The 22,834-nt window shown below is 45.8% G+C and overlaps 1 protein-coding gene across 1 annotated transcript in view; it reads right to left on the bottom strand.

The window, feature by feature from the left end:
* Positions 1-22,834, bottom strand: part of LOC126455748 (hemicentin-2-like) — a 408,606-nt gene that overhangs the window by 4,170 nt on the left and 381,602 nt on the right. Inside the window, exon 10 of the mRNA XM_050091516.1 lies at positions 7,547-7,680. Within this exon, the coding sequence (XP_049947473.1) occupies positions 7,547-7,680 (134 nt within the window). The remainder of the gene's footprint in view (positions 1-7,546; positions 7,681-22,834) is intronic.

Here is a 22,834-nt window from a genome sequence, read left to right as displayed (position 1 = left end):
GGACAATATGTGTTTTTGAGCTGCCATTTGAGCTCCCGGCTGACGAAGGTATCGAGGCTTTTAAACCATACGGCACGGTACATGGTCACACCGCAGAACGCTGGACACAATTCGCCACGTATCCCGTTCTTAACGGAGTGCGACAGATTACTATTGATCTTCAGAAGCATGTACCGTTCTAACTGACAATTGGTGGTTGTCGGGCGGTGGTGATTTTCGATGGTCAACCACGTACATGTTCTGACTGTGGCTAGGAGGGACACCTCTGATCGAACTGTATGCAACGGCGGATTACGCAACTGCCTTCAGATGTGCAAGAGCCGTCGCCGGCGATGATAGTACTACCGATCACCTATGCCAAAGCACTCACTACGCCCGCTGATGACCGAAGGGACACAGCCCCCGTGGAAGATCAAGATTGGACTCTCAGAAACCTTGTAGCAGAGGTCAGGATGACAGAGGATGCTGCTCCATCGAACATACAATCTACGGCGACAACATCAGATAAGACCGAACTCCCACCAAGCACACCGATAGTAAACGAAGCAGTTCCAGCCACTACGGATGCTGTTCCGTCTGGAACACACTCTGTGACGACAAAATCAGCTTCGACCGAACTCCCACCAAGTACAACGATGGGACTCGAAACACTTCCAGTTCCTATGGCTGCTTTCCTGTCGGGCAGCCGTGATTTCCTACAATCTGAGGACACGTAAGGAAGATCACGCAAAGAACGTTCCCCGAAAAGAAGGAAACGGCGGCATCGCATGACATCTCCTCGGGATGATTCCCCTTGCTCCGACGACGATGTGCCTGTGGACCAAGACGACACAACAGCCTCTACGAAACAGGATGGGGCAATGGAAACTGTTCGATGAGACCGCAGGGGTCTGTCACATTGACGGTACCGGGACGTGGTGATGCTGAAGAGGAATCAAGCCAGTTGGCTCTCCAGACGCAGATACTGTGGCTATGGACACGAATATATCACTGCCTGAAAAGATGTGGTATGACGATATTGAGGAGGCGCAGGACGTCATACAGAGGCAGCCGGCACTCAAGAAGACGGCCTAATAATTGCTGAAGGTGAAGGGAGAGGGGCGAGAGAACGTCTTCTAACTCAGCCCCCAGCGCCGATGCAGGGAGATGTTGTTGCGCCTCGACAGAGTGGGATTCAACGTCATGCGAACCGTATTGCGACATTAAATATAAATGACGTGCGTTCACCGGCCAAAATACACCTACTGAAGGAAACGATTTCGGCATCTGATGTGGATATTGCTTTGCTGCAGGAAGTCCACATAGCTGCACTCCCATGCATCGCAGGCTACCAATCCTATTCGTCACACGGAGATCACAATGGGAGTAGGGTGGCAGTTTACGTGTGAGATGGCTTCCCAGTGGAAAATGTGTGTTATCTTCCGTCGGCCAGGGAATGGCTTTCACGACGTTTGGGACACGCATCATCAATCTTTATGCACCGTCGGGAAATAATAGGCGGCGGGAAAGATCGCGATTTTATGCAGAAGACATTGCCCCACTATTCCATGGACGTTATGAATGTAATAATTGGTGGATATTTCAACTGTGTTCTCAGCCAGAAAAACCAATGGCCGCAAGCAAACATCAGCCAGGAGTTGCGAATCGTTGTCAACGACCTTGTACTTAGTGACACGTGGGAATTACGACATGGAGATGCACTGGGATACACCTGTGTGACAAGTCATTCGGCGAGCAGATTAGATAGCATTTATATCTCACGGGCTCATGCAAATGATGTCCAGGACGCGGAACGCTGACCATTGGCATTTTCCTATCACAGGGCTTAAATCTGTACGGTGCTTCTTCCCCGTAGAGATGTGTGGAACAGTGAGGCCGCGTGAAAACTAAAGATTCAACATGTACATGATCCTTAATGCCGTCAACGGATCCTTGAGACATGGACGATGTGCGAGGGAAAGGTTGGAAGGTATGCGACGATGCTTGATTGGTGGCTGACTTGTGCTAAACCAGCGGTTCGCCGTATGTTCATCTCATATAGCAGGGAGATGGCAGAATGGCGCCGCCGTACGACCAACTTTTATTTTGCAGCACTGAGCGACCTGGATGATGGTCCGCCGGGACAGGACATCTGGATCGAACGCAAAAGAATCAAAGCTAAAGTAGTGGCTTTAGCTCGGAAACATCTTCAGGGAACCATGGTGCGCGCCAGGTGTCACGATACGATAAGGCACGAGATTCCTTCCATGCACCACGTCGTGAATGAACGAAAGCACCGACGACGCCTTTTGGTACGGGAATTAATAACCCGCGAGGACCGAAGAGTGACGCGTCAAGCGGACATTGTCTCTGCATTCGTCGACCATTACCAACACATCTATCGGGAAGAAACAGCCCCTGTCGATGACCTCGACCGTATACTCACGTACGTCTTCCGTACACTGACGGTGGAAGCCGCGGGAACCTTACTGGAAGCCATTAGCTGTGAGGAAGTACATGATGCGATCGCACAAGGTGCGTTGAATCGGTCCCCAGGCATTGATGGGCTTCCTGCCGAATTTTATCGAGAATTTCGCAACGAAATGGCACCGCGATAGACGGAAATGTACAACGAGATTTTAAATTCCGATGCGCCTGTTCCACCGGCTTTTATGGAAGGCCTCCACCGGCTTTTATGGAAGGCCTCTTGGTGCCAGTACTTAACCCGAAGCCAGGAATTACGGTCACACATTATCGCCCCATCACCCTGCTTAATGCCGACTATAAAATCTTTGCACGGTTGCTAGCGTCCCGATGTCGTATGTTAATTCGTAGCGTTCTCTCTCCAGAACAGACGACACCGGGTGGATCGGTGAATGTGCAAACAGCTACTGGCGAATGCCGTGATGTGATAGCGCTGGAGGAGGAGTGCCGGCTTAAAGCGACGATGGTGGCGATTGGTTTTGACAGTGCTTTTGATAACGTGCGCCACAACTATCTGTACGCTGTACTGGAACAAATGTGATTCCAGACCGTTTCACTGGTCTCATTAGAAGGATTTATGGGCGCGCACAATCCTTGGTACAGGTTAATGGGCGTATAACAGGGCCCATTCAAATTCGACGATCCATTCGCCAGGGCTGCCCTCTTTCGATGCCGTTGTTCGCGGTAGCCTTGGAACCATTAATTGGGAGGCTAACAACTTCTCTTTCTGGGACGGAACTACGGGACTACACCTTCAAATGTCGTGCCTATGCGGACGACCACCTGCTGCTCGTTCGTTCTGAGGAAGGGGTGAAGACGGTCCTTGAACTGTTGTTGGACCACAGTGTGACGGCGGGTAGCGCAGTGAACATGAACAAATCGGCGGCAATGCCGGTTGGAAGGGGCCTTACACCGGAAGAAATCAGTCCGTTTCTTATGTGCAACGATTCCGCTATCTCGGCATAGACTTTACCTCATCTGTAAAACATACTGCGGCAGTTAACTACCGACGTATTTTACAGACAACACGTACCATGGTCCGACGGCGCCTTGATCCTTTGCAGCGAGCCGAGTATCTGAACACTTATGTGGTTTCTCGAATGGTGCATATTTCGCAGATCCTGCCCGTACCACTCACGCTCGAGCGTCGACTTCAATCAGCACTAGGCTATTTTGTGATGATTCGATCGGCACTGAAGGTGCGATACGCAACGCTCACGCTCCCTACGGACAAGGGGGGACTCGGACTTACGAATGTTCACTGCCGAGCGACGGCGCTCCTTCTAGCCACGATGTACAAGCAATGGCGTAGCGGGCGTGATTCCCTTACATCCCGCCTACTGGATCTCCTAGTTCCTTCGTCCCTCACACCTCCGGTGGCGGTGGGCAACATTATGCCACATTTTGCGCATGTATCAACATTTATCGTGGAACTTGGTTACATCAGAGACGAGCTTCCGCGCACGAGACCGCCATGAGCGAAGGATTTTTATGTTTGGCTGCTACGACGAATAAGTCGTAATGTCATTGAACTCAAACACTCCAGGTTGCATTGGCAGAAGATTTGGAGACATGTGCACCAAAAATTCCTTCCTACCTTCGTTCGGGAACTGTGGTTCTCTGTCGCCTGTGGCAAGTTCAACACCAACCAACGGCTCCATGCAATTGGACTAGTGAACACTCCACTATGCCCGAAATGTCGCCAAGTGGATGACGACCATCACCGCTTAACTTGTATTGCGGTGGAGGACGTCTGGCTCCTAGGAAGACCGATGGTGGCTTGCTACCTCCGTGTGACCCGGAAACATTTTACACCTGCTTCCTTCTTACATCCGGAGAGTGACTACCTTCCGGCGGCTAAATCACAGTCGATCATCTGGGTCAAAGGTTGGACGATCGCGTACCTCTATGGGGATGCTGCCAAGTCGCGACTTGACTTGTAGTATTTCTTGCAGCAAGCCCACAATGAGGTTCATAGATCGGTAAACCTTTGCCAACTATCTTCAGGCAGTCTTCCTCGACCCCCCACGCAGTTGGGATGTGCCGAGTGCAGTCGGTGTGCACATTTGACAATGAACCTCACGCTTCTCTCACCACTCAATATGTAATGCAAATCCTATACCATGAAATGATCTACATGTTCCTTTTAAAAGAGTGATCTTTATTGAAAATAATAAATAAATAAATATCATCCCTGTTCCTTTAAATTTGTGATTTGTTTTACACAGTTTTTTTTTTTTTTTTTTTTTTTTTTTTTTTTTTTTTTTTTTTTTTTTTTTTTTTTTTTGCAGAGAATGCATTTCAGGTGCTCCAGATTTCAAGTTTCTTCTGCGAGTATGCGAAGTTTCGAAGAATGTGAACTAACGGCGGAACGACAGTGATCCACGGAACTGCGTTTACGCAAGACATTCCTTTCAAGAAACGTAACTTATTTGAGTACTCGGCTGCCGAAAGAGAATCCGTGGTCTTTAACCATAAAAATTGATTTCTAGCGTATCGTAACGATGCAGTTGATTGGGGTCGTTCTGGGTGATGAATAAAGAGAGTTAAAGCGCCAGTAAGTGGAGAAACTGAGCTCCATGACGTCGCATTAGGGACGTCCTGAGGCGGCCACTGCTCCCGACATGGGGAATCGGGTTGATGCCATTATTAGTGCAGATAGATGCACCGCAACTCGAAAACTGTATCCACAGCTATCAGCGAGCACTGTAACTGCACGTACAATGAATGACACTCTTGGATATTGAAAGGTGTTCTCAGGATTTGTTCCACGAATGCTCATAACGGACAACTAGATTCAAAGCAAAGTCATGGCATCCGAACTCTTGGAGCAGCTTGCGGCCAATGGTGAGGCCTTTTTGTAACAGGTTGTTTTAGCCGGAAATAAATAAGTACTCACTGGAGTTGCATCAACAGCAATCCCCGAAAAAGAAGAAACTGAAGACGGGTCCAGCTGGTGGAAGAGTTAAGTTTACAATCATTTGGGCTAGTGATAACGTCATTCTCGTAGATATGTTGCCATTATGGTAGTTCAGAGGCATGTGTGAAGACCCTCAACAAACTCAAGAACCACTTCCAGTGTGGTTCGTTTGACAAGAATCTTAAATAAATGTTACTCCAACGCGAGACTATGCGTCAACACAAAAGTCTCATAAGTCGGGAGGACATCGCCAGATTTGGTTGGAAATCATTGCTTTGTCCACACTATAGCCCATATCACAACTCGCATCTGTTTGGACCACTTAAGATTCTGTATGTGAGGCACACTTTGACGACGATGACAGTGTAATTCTTGGAGTGGAAACATACGACGGTACAGAGCGAGGCGTTGCAGTGGTTAGGACACTGGACTCAAATTCGGGAGGACGACCATTCAAACCCGCGTCCAGCCATACCGATTTAGGTTTCTCGTGATTTCACAAAATGGCTGCAGACAAATACTGATATGGTTCCTCAGAAAGGGGCACAAGCGTGTTCCAATCGCATCCTTCAATAATCTGGGGTGATGCTCCGTCTCTTAATGATCTCACTGTCGATGGAACATTAACCTCTAATCTTCGTTCCGTTATTTTACGAGCGCAGCGTAGAAGCCTTACCAATATGGAATACATATCGTACACAACGCTGGAGTAAGGCCATAGAACGTGACGGAGAATATGCAGAAAAACATTACATTTCAAAGAACATGGACGGATATTGTGACCAAATTCCATTTCTTCAGCAGATATATATACTGAGAAAAAGATGGCGGAACACTATTTACTGAACGACCTTCGAAGATTCGTGTCAGACTCTTTTGGCATGGACGCCAATAACCTCGCTTTTCAGTGATCTAAATAGGTAAGCACACTCTCGCACACTTTCTATCTCTCTCTCTCTATCTCTCTTTCTCTCGCTCTGTCTCTCTCTCTGTCTCTGTCTCTCTCTCTCTCTCTCTCTCTCACACACACACACACACACACACACACACACACACACACTCTCTCTCTCTCTCTCTCTCTCTCTCTCTCTCTTTCTCTATCTCTCTCTCACGCGTGTGCGTGCGTACACAGACTTCATATGTTCCACAAATCACGCTCCAGTGTTGGCAAAAGGAACCTCCCATTGTGAAAGGTATTAAGATTTCAACTCGCTCCATTGCCAGATGGATTGCAGAAGGAATAACTGTCTGTTTGACTCTGTCTGCGTGGTAATTAGCCTAAGTCCATCTTCACGGGACCAATAGGAAGAAGGAATAGAATGGAAGCACAGTGAAATACCCATCTTTTGCAGATGATTTTGCAATACTTTCATGAAATATACATCTTCTAATAATTGGTAAATAGAGAAATCAGTAAAAAATATAAATTTCGTTAAAAATATAAAAACAGTTAACTAAAATACATAGAAATTCAGGTAAAATAGAATGAATTAGTGAATTAAAATGCCTTGCAAAAATATCAGATAGAGCTAGAAAGATATAAAACAGATATAAGAAATAGTAGGAGAGAAAGAGATTATGCTTTAACCAGAAATAGATACAAAAGATATTCAGACATAGAAATACAAAGAAATAATCATATATAGAAGGAAACTACGATAAAAAATTGTATATGATGGAAATAAACTATTTAAAGACTGAAATAATAAATTTAAATAAGCAAAGAACTGCATGAAGTACGGAAATGAGAAAGAATGGCAAATAATTGAGCATGATAGGAATTAACTATTTAAAGGCTTGAAAAATAAATTTAATAATGTACGAAGTAGGGAAGTAAGAAAGAATGGAAAGAAACAACAACAAAGCGCTGTAAGTAACAGAAAGGAACTATTTCAAGAATGGAATACTGAATTTAAAAGTCTTTGAAAGGAAAAAGTAAGTAAGTAAATGGACAGAAAAAAGGAAAACACAGCACAAAAAAAAGGTGAATCTATGCTCGAAAACGCAGGAAACAACACAAACAGAAGAGGAACAGAAGTTGCGAGCTGAGTGTGGAGAAGTGAGGGAAATGTTGCAATAGAGGAGAGCGTAGAGCAGAGAGCTACTGACGGTGAGGTTGTGGGCGGTGAGGCGGCCGGTGGCGTTTCCGGGCCGCAGCAGCGCCGCGGCGGCGGCGGACGACACGAGCCAGAGGGCTCGCTGCGCCGCCGGGTTGGCGCAGAACTCGAAGCGCAGCGTGACGCTCTGGCCGCTGCGCGCCGACACGGTCGCGTTGCTGGGGTGCACCACCGGCGCGCCTGCAACACACGGCCCGCCGCCGGCTGCAGGCGCCGCGCACTGCCACACTGCTGCACTGCCCGCACGCCCGTGGAAGTGGCAGGCAGCGAACTTCAAAACTGCACAGACGGTGCTACGTGCTTCCGAATACAAGTCAAATGTGCAAAGTAGGCAGCTGTAAACGGATGCAGTAGCTGTGTACAAGAAAAAAGTGTGTAGTGATTTTCTGAGTCAGATATCGCATTTGGAAATAAGTTTCTTGTGAGAAAACAGTACTGCAACTCGTGAAAAACGTCCAAATTCGTGGCCTGTGAAGACTGCAGTCTTCCTTTACGACATAATCCTGCTTGTTACGTTCGACGAGGTCCCACGACTACCACGCGAATATGGAACCGGTGGGACTAGGAGGGCTTTAATCAAGCGACAACCACCCGAGAGGGCAGATATGCTGTTCACACGTCTGTACCGTAGTGTACGGCTGTGTCATGTACGCACATCAAAAACAGTGGTGCATCACTCCTAAATTTCGAAATTCGTGGCAGACAAGGCAGAAACTGGCTCTGAAGCATTCGTGTCTATTCATATACAAGGCACCCAGACCATCAACACGAAAATGTAAAATGAAAATGAAAAAAAAAAAGAATCTATAACGACAGACTCGTCTCTTCCCACAGGGGGGGTGTGTCACAGCCCACTTGAGCGACGTCATTTGGTGGAATGTCGCCTTGCTCAGATGCGGGTATTAATCCGTCGTTGCATGCCAGCGATAAGACCATAGAGACAGCCCAGCGACAAACTGCCTCACCCTTCGCCAGCTATTCAGTCACAAGTCGCCCAGAGAGCGTGGTCATTGTCAACGTCCAAGAACAGTTTGCTTGAATCGATGCCACACGTATTCGATTGAGTGCATGTCTGGGGAACAAAGAGGTCACTCCATTATGGTGAGCCTAGCCTGGTGTAGGAACGTGTTCACCGGAACAACACGATGAGCACGTGATCAAGACAAACTGTCACCAAAATTTTGGCGATACACTACCACTAATGGCTGTAGAATCTTGTCCCCATACTATAGAGCTGTAAGGGTGCCCTCAATAACCACGAGAGTTGTACGATGGTCCAATGTTATTTCATCCCAGATCATCATCCAGCACCACGTTGTTCCACATGTGGGACTTAATGTTGGAGACCTTCGATATTACCTGCCTGTGATTATCAGGGCACAAACAGATCCAAATTTCCCCACCCAGTGCGAGCACCTGAGACGTCTACTCTGCATGTGTTCTGGTCCACCTTTAACGGTGTCCCTGCTGTTGTGGTGTACGACAAAGTACTCTCCTTGGCCGTCGACAAGATTCACAGCATTCAATCGTGCCATATCAGTTTGAAGCGGTACATCACGTTCTGTTACCTCCTGGAACGTCGTATTCAGTTGCAGGTCATTCAGCCCACGGTTATTGTGACTGAAAAGCCTTAGCTATTGCTTATCCTGTGCATTTGTTGAACATGGACGGCCTGTTCCGCGTAGGTCGACAACACTACCGGTCCACTGGCATTGATTCTCTCTCTGCACCACATCACTCTGACTCTGCTGCACACGTCGAAAACTTCTCCGGCTCACAAGCCTTCTGCACGCAAAGTGATGATGCAGATATGATCATTGGTCGCGACTGTCCTCTTATGCCATGATGAGTGGCCATTCTACTTTTCCACAGACTAATCAGTCCCTACATTCAACTCATTTGCTGCAACCCACTCAAGTGCGGCGTTCTGTTCATAGGCAGGGTCGTGATAACTGTGTGTACATTTGCAGACAGACGACATTGGCAACATCCCAATAGGCACAGGATCAGTCACAATAGCAACAGCACCTTTGCGACTTGTCGTATTATGCGAAACGTTTGTTGAAGTTCTTGCCTTGGTCATAAATGGGGTTGTTTGGAGTCAGACAATTACATAGACAGTACAACCTCTGCAGTACTATGATCAGGAAGCATGATAACTATTGTTGCTGCTACACTTGCTGCAGCTGCAGATATATTTGAACCAGCAGAAGCGTTCCGAACAATACTGGATACATAAGTAGCATCATGCCACCTTTTATGAGTCCTGGATCTGCGTGCAGCATAAGAATGGACCTGCCATTGTGTTGCCGTCTTGATGAAAACAGTGTTGGCAGACACCATTCGCTATTGTCACCCAACCCCCAGTTGTTGGTGCGACAGTATGGGACACCACAGGGTACGCAACATTATCATCTCTGGTTTATAAACACATCAAAAAAAGGTTTGCATCGTACCGGTTCTCAGAACTCCTGAAGACAGACGTTCACTGTGCACTTTGCATCGCAAACAAAGTCCCATTGGCTGTTGAGAAACGTCAAAAAAAAATGGCTCTGAGCACTATGGGACTCAACTGCTGAGGTCATTAGTCCCCTAGAACTTAGAACTAGTTAAACCTAACTAACCTAAGGACATCACAAACATCCATGCCCAAGGCAGGATTCGAACCTGCGACCGTAGCGGTCTTGCGGTTCCAGACTGCAGCGCCTTTAACCGCACGGCCACTTCGGCCGGCACGAGAAACGTCACTGAACTCCTCCCAGATATGTAAACAACCATGCATGAGCAGCGCCTATTAGACGGAGGGGGTCCGACAGCAGATCAGTCCGTCATTTCTCCAGGAAGGAGGAACACGGCTGGTGTTGTCTGTAGTTCAACCGTGCCTAGACCGTCAATACCGCGATTCGATCGCGTGTGCATTGTTACTTTGTGCCAGGAAGGTATCTCAAAATGGAAAGTGTCCAGGAGACTCGGAGTGAACCAAAGCAATGTTGTTCGGACATGGAGGAGATACAGAGAGACAGAAGCTGTCGATGACATGCCTCGCTCAGGCCGCCCAAGGGCTTCTACTATAGTGGATGGCTCTGCCTACGGATTAGGGGGCGGAGGACACTGACAGCAACGACACCATGTTGAATAATGCTTTTCATGCAGCCACAGAATGTCGTGTTACGACTCGAACTGTGCGCAATAGCCTGCACTATGCGCAACTTCACTCCCGACGTTCATGGCGAGGTCCATCTTTGCAACCACGATACCATGCAGCTCGGTACAGATGGACCCAACAACAAGCAGAATGGACCGCCGAGGATTGGCATCACGTTCTCTTCACCGTTGATTGTCGTATATGCCTTCAACCAGACAATCGTGGGAGACGTGTATGGAGGTAACCCGGTCAGGCTGCACGCCTTAGACACACTGTCCAGCGAGTGCAGCGAGGTGGAGGTTCCCTGCTGTTTTGATGTGGCATTATGTGGACCCGTAACACACTGTAACGGCTGTACAATATGTGGATGCCATCCGCCGACTGATAGTGCAGCCATATTGGCAGGATATTGGCGACGCATTCGTCTTCATGGACGAAAATTCGCGCACCCATAATGCACATCTTGTGAATGACATCCTTCAGGATAACGTCAACACTCGACTAGAGCGGCCAGCATGTTACCCAGACATGAACCCAATCAAACATGCCTGGAATAGTTTGAAAAGGGCTGCTTATGGTCGACGTGACCGACCAACCACTCTGAGGTATGTACGCCGAATCGCAGTTGAGGAGTGGGACAATCTGGACCAACAGTGCCTTGATGAACTATGCCACGAAAAATACAGGTATGCATCAGTGCAAGACGATGTGCTACTGGGTATTAGGGTCACCGGTGTGTACAGCAATCTGGACCACCACCTGTGAAGGTCTCGCTGTATGGTGGCACAACATGCAATGCGTTGTTTTCATGAGCAATAATAAGGGCGGAAATAATGTTTTTGTTGATCTCTATTCCAATTTTCGGTACAAGTTCCGGAACTCTCGGAACGGAGGTGATGAAAAACTTTTTTGATGTGCATATAATTTCAACAACAGACGCAACATTTTTTATGTCTTACGGTCGATCACCAGCCCCCCCTCCCTTCCACCCCATGAACCATGGACCTTGCCGTTGGTGGGGAGGCTTGCATGCCTCAGCGATACAAATAGGCGTACCGTAGGTGAAACCACAACGGTGGGGTATCTGTTGAGAGGCCAGACAGACGTGTGGTTCCTGAAGAGGGGCAGCAGCCTTTTCAATACTTACAGGGGTAACAGTCTGGATGATTGACTGATGTGCCCTTGTAACACTAACCAAAACGGCCTTCCTCAGCTTGTACTGTGAACGGTTGAAAGCAAGGGGAAGCTACAGCCGTAACTTTTCCCGAGAGCATGCATCTTTAGTGTATGGTTAAATGATAATGGCGTCCTCTCGGGTAAAATATTCCGGAAGTAAAATAGTCCCCCATTCGGATCTCCAGGCGGAGACTACTCAAGAGGACGTCGTTATCAGGAGAAGGAAAACTGGCGTTCTACGGATCGGAGCGTGGAATGTCAGATCCCTTAATCTGGCAGGTAGGTTAGAAAATTTAAAAAGGGAAATGGATAGGTTAAAGTTAGATATAGTGGGAATTAGTGTAGCTCGGTGGCAGGAGGAATATGACTTTTGGTCACGTGAATACAGGGTCATAAATATAAGATCAAATAGGGGTAATGCAGGAGTAGGTTTATTAATGAATAAAAAATAGGAGTGCGGCTAAGCTACTACAAACAGCGTAGTGAACGCATTATTGTGGCCAAGATAGATACAAAGCCCACGCCTACTACAGTAGTACAAGTTTATATGCCAACTAGCTATGCAAATGAAGGAGAAATTGATGAAATTTGTGATGAGATAAAAGAAATTATTCAGATAATGAAGGGAGACGAAAATTTAATAGTCATGTGTGACTGGAATTCGATAGTAGGAAGAGGGCGAGAAGTAATCGTAGTAGGTGAATATGGGTTGGGGGGTAAGAGATGAAAGAGGAAGCCCCCTGGTATAATTTTGCACAGAGCATATCTTAATCATAGCTGACACCTCGTTCAAGAATTACGAAAGAAGGTTGTATACGTGGAAGACGCCTGGAGTTACTAGAAGATATCAGATAGATTATATAATGGTAAGACAGAGATTTAGGAACCAGGTTTTAAATTGTAAGACATTTCCAGGGGCAGATATGGACTCTGACCACAATCTATTGGTTATGAACTGTAGATTAAAACTGAAGAAACTGCAAAAAGGTGGGAATTTAAGGAGATGGGATCTGGATAAAGTGACTAAACCAGAGGTTATACATAGTTTCAGGGAGAGCATAAGGGAACAATTGACAGGAATGAGAGAAAGAAATACAGTAGAAGAAGAATAGGTATCTTTGAGGGATGAAGAAGTGAAGGCAGCAGAGGATCAAATAGGTAAAAAGACGAGGGCTAGTAGAAACCCTTGGGTGACAGAAGAACTATTGAATTTAATTGATGAAAGGAGAAAATATAAAAGTGCAGTAAATGAAGCAGACAAAAAGGAATACAAACGTCTCAAAAATGAGATTGACAGGAAGTGCAAAATGGCTAAACAGGTATGGCTAGAGGACAAATGTGAGGATGTAGAGGCTTATCTCACTAGGGATAAGATAGATACTGCCTACACGAAAATTAAAGAGATCTTTGGAGAAAAGAGAACATCTTATATGAACATGAAGAGGCCAGATGGAAACCCAGTTCTAAGCAAAGAAGGGAAAACAGAAAGTTGGAGGGAGTGTATAGACGGTCTATGTAAGGGCAATGTAAGTGGAGTTAATATAGAAATGGGAGAGGATGTAGATGAAGATGAAATGGCAGATATGAAAATGCGTGAAAAGTTTGACAGGGCGTTGAAAGACCTGAGTCGAAACAAGACCCCGGGAGTAGACAACATTCCATTAGAACTACTGACAGCCTTGGGAGAGCCAGTCCTAACAAAACTCTACCATCTGGTGAGCAAGATGTATGAGACAGGGGAAATACCCTCAGACATCTAGAAAATTATAAGAATTCCAATCCCAAAGAAAGCAGATCTTGACAGATGTGAAGATTACCGAACTATCAGTTTAATAAGTCACGACTGCAAAATACTAACGCAAATTCTCTACAGACGAATGGAAAAACCGGTAGAAGGCGACCTCGGCAAAGATAAGTTTGGATTCCGTAGGAATATTGGAACATGTGAGGCAATACTGACCCTACGACTTGTCTTAGAAGATAGATTACGGAAAGGCAAACCTACGTTTCTAGCATTTGTGGACTTAGAAAAGCTTTTGACAATGTTGACTGGAAAACACTCTTTCAAATTCTGAAGGTGGCAGGGGTAAAAAACAGGGAGCGAAAGGCTATTTACAATTTGTACAGAAACCAGATGGCAGTTATAAGAGACTAGAAACATAAAAGGGAAGCAGTGGTTGGGAAGGGAGTGAGACGGCGCTGTAGCCTCTCCAGGATGTTATTCAATCTGTATATTGAGCAAGCAGTAAAGGAAACAAAAGAAAATTTCGGAGTAGGTTGGTTGGATGGTTGTTTCGGGGAAGGAGACCAGACAGCGAGGTCATCGGTCTCATCGGATTAGGGAAGGACGGGGAAGGAAGTCGGCCGTGCCCTTTGAAAGGAACCATCCCGGCGTTTGCCTGGAGCGATTTAGGGAAATCACGGAAAACCTAAATCAGGATTGCCGGACGCGGGATTGAACCGTCGTCCTCCCGAATGCGAGTCCAGTGTCTAACCACTGCGCCACCTCGCTCGGTCGGAGTAGGTATTAAAATCGATGGAGAAGAAATAAAAACTTTGAGGTACGCCGATGACATTGTAATTCTGTCGGAGACAGCAAAGGACTTGGAGTAGCAGTTGAACGGAATGGACGGTGTCTTGAAAGGAGGATATAAGATGAACTTCAACAAAAGCAAAACGAGGATATGGAATGTAGTCGTATTAATTCGGGTGATGCTGAGGGAATTAGATTAGGAAATGAGACGCTTAAAGTAGTAAAGGAGTTTTGCTATTTGGGGAGCAAAGTAACTGGTCGAAGTAGAGAGGATATAAAATGTAGACTGGAAATGGCAAAGAAGGCGTTTCTGAAGAAGAGAAATATGTTAACACCAAGTATAGATTTAAGTGTCAGCAAGTTGTTTCTGAAAGTATTTGTATGGAGTGTAGCCATGTATGAAAGTGAACCGTGGACGATAAATAGTATGGACAACAAGAGAATTGAAGCTCTCGAAATTTGATGCTACAGAAGAATGCTGAAGATTAGATGGGTAGATCACATAACTAATGAGGAGGTATTGAATAGAATTAGGGAGGAGTTTGTGGCACAACTTGATTTGAAGAAGGGATCAGTTGGTAGGACATATTCTGAGGCATCATGGGATCACCAATTTGCTATTTGGAGGGCAGCGTGGAGGGTAAAAGTCGTAGAGGGAGATCAAGAGATGAATACACTAAGCAGATTCAGAAGGTTGTAGGTTGCAGTAGGTACTGGGAGATGAAGAAGCTTGCACAGGATGGAGTAGCATGGAGAGCTGCATCAAACCAGTCTCAGGGCTGAAGACCACAACAACAACAACAACAAAAAGGTCGGTCACTGTTCCTTACTTCTGTATGCCTCTGTGCCGTTATCTTTGTACAAGACTCCTGTTCCACCGTGACCTACTGGTGTTGGACAAAAGTATGGAAACATCAAAGACACGTTTTCATCCCTAATACAACGGATCAAATATTCAAAGTAAGACAAATACTAGATGAGAACTGGGAGAACAATCGCGATTCCTTTCTGCGTGTTTATAGACTTTAACTAAGCATATGACAGCACATTGATACAGGAGATGTGGACGACAATGGCAGGATGTGTGATACTGGACAAGCTGATAAAGCTAACTAGAATGTGTGTGATGGAATCATAGTGTAGAGTGAAAGAACAGAGACATTAGAGGTAAACACAGGAGTGAGACACGGAGATAACATATCATCAACCTTCTTCAATTTGGCGCTCAATAGCATCCTGAGTAAACACAGGAATCTGCAGAAATCACCATAGGGAAAAAGATGAAGGTTCAGGCTTTAGCAGATGAGATTGTGATGATAGGAAAGAGCATGAAAGACCTGGAGATAATGGGAACTGTACACATGGAAGAAGCTAGGAAAGTTGGTCTAAGTGTAAATGAAAATAAAAGGAAGTTCATGGTAATAAGAAGAAGAGCTCTATTACGACCAAACCATCTAATAATGAGGAACCTAACAATACAGAAGACAGACACCTTAACTTACCTCAGCGTCAAAATTAACAAACAAAACCTTATAGAGCAACGGATCGTAACGAGAATTCAAGACGTGGAAAGATGTCTAGGAGCTATACATAACATCATACTATCTAAATTACTTTCCAGACAGGCAAAAATAAGAATATATTTGACCATCATTAAAACAAATTTGGTAAGCAAGCGAGACATAGACTCTGACAAAAAAAAAAGAGGGGAAAAATTCATCACTATCGAAAATAAAGTTCTGAGAAAAATATGTGGACCTTCGAAAGAAAATGACCAGGGGAGAATAAAGAAAAACATAGAGCTCATACAATTATATATATCGTAGGGAGTGTGAAAATTAAAAGACTCAGGTGGTATGGAAATGTGAGGGGGAGAGGAGAGAACAAGGTGATAATGACAGTGATGGGTGGAGAAGCCGAAGGAATGACACCACTAGGACGGATGAGATCGAGATGCAACGTTAATAACATGGAAGGCATACAGATACTGGGTCTTGGGTATGAGGATGAAGCTGGCCGTAATGTGTGGAAGGCTGGAACGACTGAGGCCAAGGACCAGCTACAGTTTGTGTGTCCAGTATAAGAAGAAGAAGAAGAATACGGTGTAGGAAAATTTTTGCCATTCCGAACACGTTACAGTCGTATCTGATTTCATAAATGCATGTCCTGTGTGGTTTTCAAGGGAATATCGTGTCATTCTGCCTGCAAGTCAGTGGAAAGTTCACGTAAAGGTGATGGAGCTGGATAGCGCCCACGCCCCCCTCTCCCAAAGTACACTACAAAGACTAAATTATGTTGAGATCTGGTGACTGTGGTGGCCAGGGAAGATGGAGAAATTCATAATTGTGAGCACAATGCAAATTCTGGGTAATGTGAGCGTTCTGAACCGGGGCACCGCCTTCTTGCGACACAGCATCACCAAATATTACACCATCAGATGGACCAGATGAGACAGAATTTCCACACAATCCTTAGCAGTGATACGAGCTCACACATTAAGCATGGAGCTCATGGAACACCACGATATCGCTGTCACCACAGTCCCACCATATTTCAGTCAGAAGTTGTCCAAGATACTACTCCTGGCGGATGTAAAATGAATGTGCACAACGGAAAATAATAAACGCTAAATGCAGATTTGGCCCTGTCTAACTATCCTCTGCAGCGGATCTTAGGATCTCTTAATTCTATAAATTACAATCTAAACATAAATGAATGATGAAGGCAACTAATCCTACTAAATGATAAACGCTGTCCCTGCTTATACAAGGTGTTACAAAAAGTTACGGCCAAACTTTCAGGGAACATTCCTCACACACAAAGAAAGATAATATGTTATGTGGACATGTGTCCGGAAACGCTTACTTTCCATGTTAGAGCTCATTTTATTACTTCTCTTCAAATCACATTAATCATGGAATGGAAACACACAGCAACAGAACGTACCAGCGTGACTTCAAACACTTTGTTGCAGCTAATGTTCAAAATTTCCTCCGTTAGCGAGGATACATACTTCCACCCTCCGTCGCATGGAATCCCTGATGCGCTGATGCAGCCCTGGAGAATGGCGTATTGTATCACAGCCGTCCATAATACGAGCACGAAGAGTCTCTACATTTGGTACCCGGGTTGCGTAGACAAGAGCTTTCAAATGCCCCCATAAATGAACGTCAAAAGGGTTGATGTCAGGAGAGCGTGGAGGCCATGGAATTGGTCCACCTCTACCAATCCATCGGTCACGGAATCTGTTGTTGAGAAGCGTACGAACACTTCGACTGAAATGTGCATGAGCTCCATCGTGCATGAACCACACGTTGTGTCGTACTTGTGAAGGCACATGTCCTAGCAGCACAGGTAGAGTACCCCCTATGAAATCATGATAACGTGCTCCATTGAGCGTAGGTGGAAGAACATAGGGCCCAATCAAGACATCACCAACAATTCCCTGCCCAAACGTTCACAGAAAATCTGTGTTGATGACGTAAATGCACAATTGCGTGCGGATTCTTGTCAGCCCACACATGTTGATTCTGAAAATTTACAATTTGATCACGTTGGAATGAAGCCTCATTCGTAAAGAGAACATTTGCACTGAAATGAGGATTGACACATTGTTGGATGACCATTCGCAGAAGTGTACCCGTGGAGGGCAATCAGCTGCTGATAGTGCCTGCACACGCTGTACATGGTACGGAAACAGCTGGTTCTTCCGTAGCACTCTCCATACAGTGACGTGGTCAACGTTACCTTGTACAGCAGCAACTTCTCTGACGCTGAAATTAGGGTTATCGTCAACTGCACGAAGAATTGCCTCGTCCATTGCAGGTGTCCTCGTCGTTCTAGGTCTTCCCCAGTCGCGAGTCATAGGCTGGAATGTTCCGTGCTCCCTAAGACTAAAATGAGCTCTAACGTGGAAATTAAGCGTTTCCGGACACATGTCCACATAACATCTTTTCTTTATTTGTGTGTGAGGAATGTTTCCTGAAAGTTAGGCAGTACCTTTTTGTAACACCCTGTATATTTATTGTAGATTAAAAAATACCTTTATAAAAAAAAGTTTACATTTCCTAAGTAAAATTACTGATCAGTTGCCAAACTCTGCCCCTTATTATGAGTGCACAGTCTAATACCAGTAACGTGAAATGACTGATATCATCTATGTACCAAACACTAGAAGACACTGCTTCAAAGACGATCTACGGTGGTGTGGAAGTTTGCGAGAAAATACCTATATTCATACGATGGTACGCTTCTGAGTAAAAAGCCTTGGAAATAACGCAGCCTGCGTGGTTTCCGAGGTGCCGCTTCTTCGTTCCTTTTACCTACGTCCAAGATTTGCAAAGTTCGGATGTATTATCTGGTCATCGTTCTGGCCCTACTACAATAGCGGCCGGTCGCGACTCTATTGTTCCCCAGCGCTCAGGTGTCTCACTGTCCGTGTTGCTACTTCCTGTGTTTAAGCAGGACCAACGCAACTGTGTGGGCCTTCCGCCCAGGGCTTGAGTTCCGCCTGCCATTTCGTTTCCACTGTCGTTCCAACATCTATTAGTATAGGCAATCATTCGTTACGTTGTTTCTATAATAAAGACACTCCGTCACCTTTCATTTAATAAGCGTTAACAATTACTTACAAGGCGTATGTGACAATGTCAGTCTCCTTTAAATATTTATATATACGATGTACGACTTATCAAATGATATCTAATTGTGGTTGCAGTTCACGGCAAATTATGTGGATGAGTGGTTGTAAGGTGAGAATTTATGGCCACCTTACAGTTGGAAACTGTCAAACAGGACTGTCTGACTAACTGACGTTTCTACACTGCTCCATAGCCCAGGTTTTATGGCTTCAGCATCACGTCTTCATGTTATAAGCATTTGCGTCAAGTCGTTTTGAAATTCCTGTTCTTCCTCTTATTTGTCAATTCTTTTCCGTGACTGTTCGTCACAATCACCCAGCACACGCTTCCGTCCCAGTTATCATTTAGGGCCGACAATGTTTCTCCATATATGCGGTATGAATCTTTGATATGATGCCTCTTGGAACACCAAACACTTCTGCTGCCTTGGCTCAGAAACTGCACACCATATGAGTCCCATCAATTTGCCCACGTTCGACTACACTGAGCTTCGATATAATGCAGTTGCATCTACACACAACATCAGTCTGACCACAAACTGACTCTAGCAACGTCCTAAAGGCATTGCACAAGTATCGTTCGTGGTGCAATACGACGGTGCAACTGACAGGTTTGGCCATTTTTTTTTCTTTCTCTTTTTCTTCTTCTTTTTCTTCTAAGGATCTCTCACATGTGAATTCCATTCAGGGTAGAGTGAGTGTCCACTGTACCTTGTTATTTTTTGAGAACCTTCACATAATCGTTGGAGAAACTGTTGAACTTTACCAAAGTTCCATGTACATGCAGCTCAGCTATAGCGACCTCAGTGAGCAAGTTACTCCACAGTTATCCTTCAGCAAAGTGACGAAAGACGAACGCCGGAAAGGCTATTCTCTCAAGTGCCAGTACATTGCTACCTGCCGTGGCGCTAGCATCATAGTGTACACCGTTGCCGGACGCGCGATGTGTACTGTGGGACGATAAAATCGTACGCAACAGTAGTTATCAATCGCGTTGTTCTGCTGGCCAATAAAGAGGGTTATCTCCGGTGCAGTGTATCATTTACTAAGTTTCCAAATGTCATACATTATTAAGATCTGGTTCTCTACAAGTGGCATTGAAACCTGGAGAACTCCCACAAATGCCTGTTAGTTTGCAGTAAACACTAGAGAGTGAAAAGTTCTGAGTGGAGGAACATACTGCTCATCAGTTATTTTCGATCCGTCAGTGACAGTTTTCATCAGATCGTCATGCAGCATTTGGGTGATTGTCACAGCATTTCCATTACTGTCTCGAATATGTCTTAGTAATTTATGTTTTACTTTTGGGGAGCACACTGATGTTACTCTAGCTGAGTAGCAAAGAAAAGAAAATTTCGATATGCTAGCAAGTTTGGCGAACGGCCTCTACCTATTATACAGGGTGTAATGCACATAAGTGCAGATATTGCTATCTGTGGTACGTTAATACGTAGACATATCTGTGTGTTGGTTGTTTTTTCTCTGCATCTAACAGTCTTCCCACAAAAACGTCAAGTAATTCACTTCCTGACATTTCTTCACGGACCTAACTGCCTCCCAGCATAGACTTACCATTTAGCATCAGCGTATCCGCACTTCAACACCTAGTCAACTGCCCAGGGGACAATAAGCATTAATGGCTTGATCTTGCCACACGTACTTGGAGGTATTATCCATCCTAAAAAAACATTAGTATGCTAATACTGATGTATGTTGGTCAATTAACCGCCCTCAATCACAAATAAGAATACACTACTGGCCATTAAAATTACTACACCAAGAAGAAATGCAGATGATAAAATGGGTATTCATTGGACAAATATATTATACTAGAACTTACTTGTGATTACAATTTCACGCAGTTTGTGTGCATAGATCCAGAGAAATCAGTAACCAGGACAACCACCTCTGGCCGTAATAACGGCCTTGATACGCCTGGGCATTGAGTCAAACAGAGGTTGGATGCCGTGTACAGGTACAGCTGCCAATGCAGCTTCAACACAATACCACAGTTCATCATGAGTAGTGACTAGCGTATTGTGACGAGCCAGTTGCTACCATTGACCAGACGTTTTCAATAGGTGAAAAATCTGGAGAATGTGCTGGCCAGGGCAGCAGTCGAACATTTTCTGTATCCAGAAAGGCCGGTACAGGACCTGCATCATGCGGTCGTGCATTATCGTCCTGAAACGTTAGGTTTCGCAGGGATCGATTGAAGGGTAGAGCCACGGGTCGTAACACATCTGAAATGTAACGTCCACTGTTCAAAGATGTGATGCAGCGTCAAGGGTAACGGCAGCCATGGTCTCCGAGCTGATAGTCCATGCTGCCGCAAACGTTGTCGAACTGTTCGTGCAGATGGTTGTTGTCTTGCAAACGTCCCCATCTGTTGACTCAGGGATCGAGACGTGGCTGCACGATCCGTTGCAGCCATGCGGATAAGATGCCTGTCATCTCGACTGCTAGTGATACGAGGCGGTAGGGATCCAGCACGGTGTTCCGTATTACCCTCCTGAACCCACCGATTCCATATTCTGCTAACAGTCTTTGGATCTCGACCAAAGCGAGCAGCAATGTTGCGATATGATAAACCACAGTCGCGATAGGCTACACCCCGACCTTTATCAAAGTCGGAAACGTGATGATACGCATTTCTCCTCTTTACAAGACGCATCACAACAACGTTTTACCAGGCAACGCCGGTCAACTGTGGTTGGAAACTTTCCTCATGTCAGCACGTTGTAGGTGTCTCCACTGGCGTCAACCTTGTTTGAATGCTCTGAAAAGCTAATCATTTGCAAATCACAGCATCTTCTTCGTTGGTTAAATTTCGCGTCTGTAGAACATCATCTTCGTGGTGTAGCAATTGTAATGGCAAGTAGTGTATCCGCACTTTCACCTTTTACACCCTCTATATTGATTTCAGAGCAAAGTTATAACTGCAGGTTAAATTGATTCGATACCGCAACAGCCGCTGTCGTACCTTTTGTCGAAAATTACCGCAGCGCCGTCAGGCGCACAGCTTTTGTAGCGGGTGGGCGGGAAGTGGTGCACGACTCACATCGTATGGGTTATTCATTCTGGTCCCAGCGAACCGCGGCGGCTATCGCACTTTGCACTCGCTGGGTGACCTGTTCCGCCGAAGCCGATGATTTCGTCATGAAACACGGGCAGCAGTTTCCGACAACCTGCCCGCCTACTCAGGGGAGAAGGACACGACGCAGCGCCGCGCGCCGCAGACGCAGCCGCCCGCGTGGGTGTGTCCCGAGTCCGTAGCAAGCGCTGCAGGTAGTGGAGGGAGTGGGCGAGCGGCTGCGAGAGCTACTGTTTGCCACGAGGCGCCGCAGTGTTGCCACATCGCCCGCCGTTTGTTGCGCAGGTGAGGCGGCTCACTGAAAAGCGGTGTTCGCGACGGACTTCATGGAGCCAGTGGGTGTAAGGACGAAGCATGACTTCACGTGTGATGTGCCGCCGTGTCCACCGGCAGCAGCACGGGGATGGATAACAGGCAGATAACCGTCGCTATTTGGTCGGAAAATTAATCTGACTCATGTGTCGGCGCGAGTTCGCTCTTTGTCCCTCTAACAGTTCAATCCACCTACCTCAGTAAGCTTCTTGATCCTTGTTCCCTCTCACCCTGACGTAGTAGATACTAGCTGTAAAGCAGTGTTGGAGAAACACCGATTACTGGGTGTATAAGTATGAAACTGGAATTTGGTAGCTATAACTACACGTATGTTGTTCGAAACTGATAAACATTGCTATTTATACAATTATCGCACCTCTCCGGCACGCTAAGAATGCCACGCCAAAATAACAGTTCTTCTTTTGAAGCGAACCG

Source organism: Schistocerca serialis, chromosome 2, assembly GCF_023864345.2.
Source record: "Schistocerca serialis cubense isolate TAMUIC-IGC-003099 chromosome 2, iqSchSeri2.2, whole genome shotgun sequence".
In the NCBI taxonomy this organism is placed as follows: domain Eukaryota; kingdom Metazoa; phylum Arthropoda; class Insecta; order Orthoptera; family Acrididae; genus Schistocerca; species Schistocerca serialis.
This window is presented reverse-complemented; position numbering and strand designations above follow the sequence as displayed.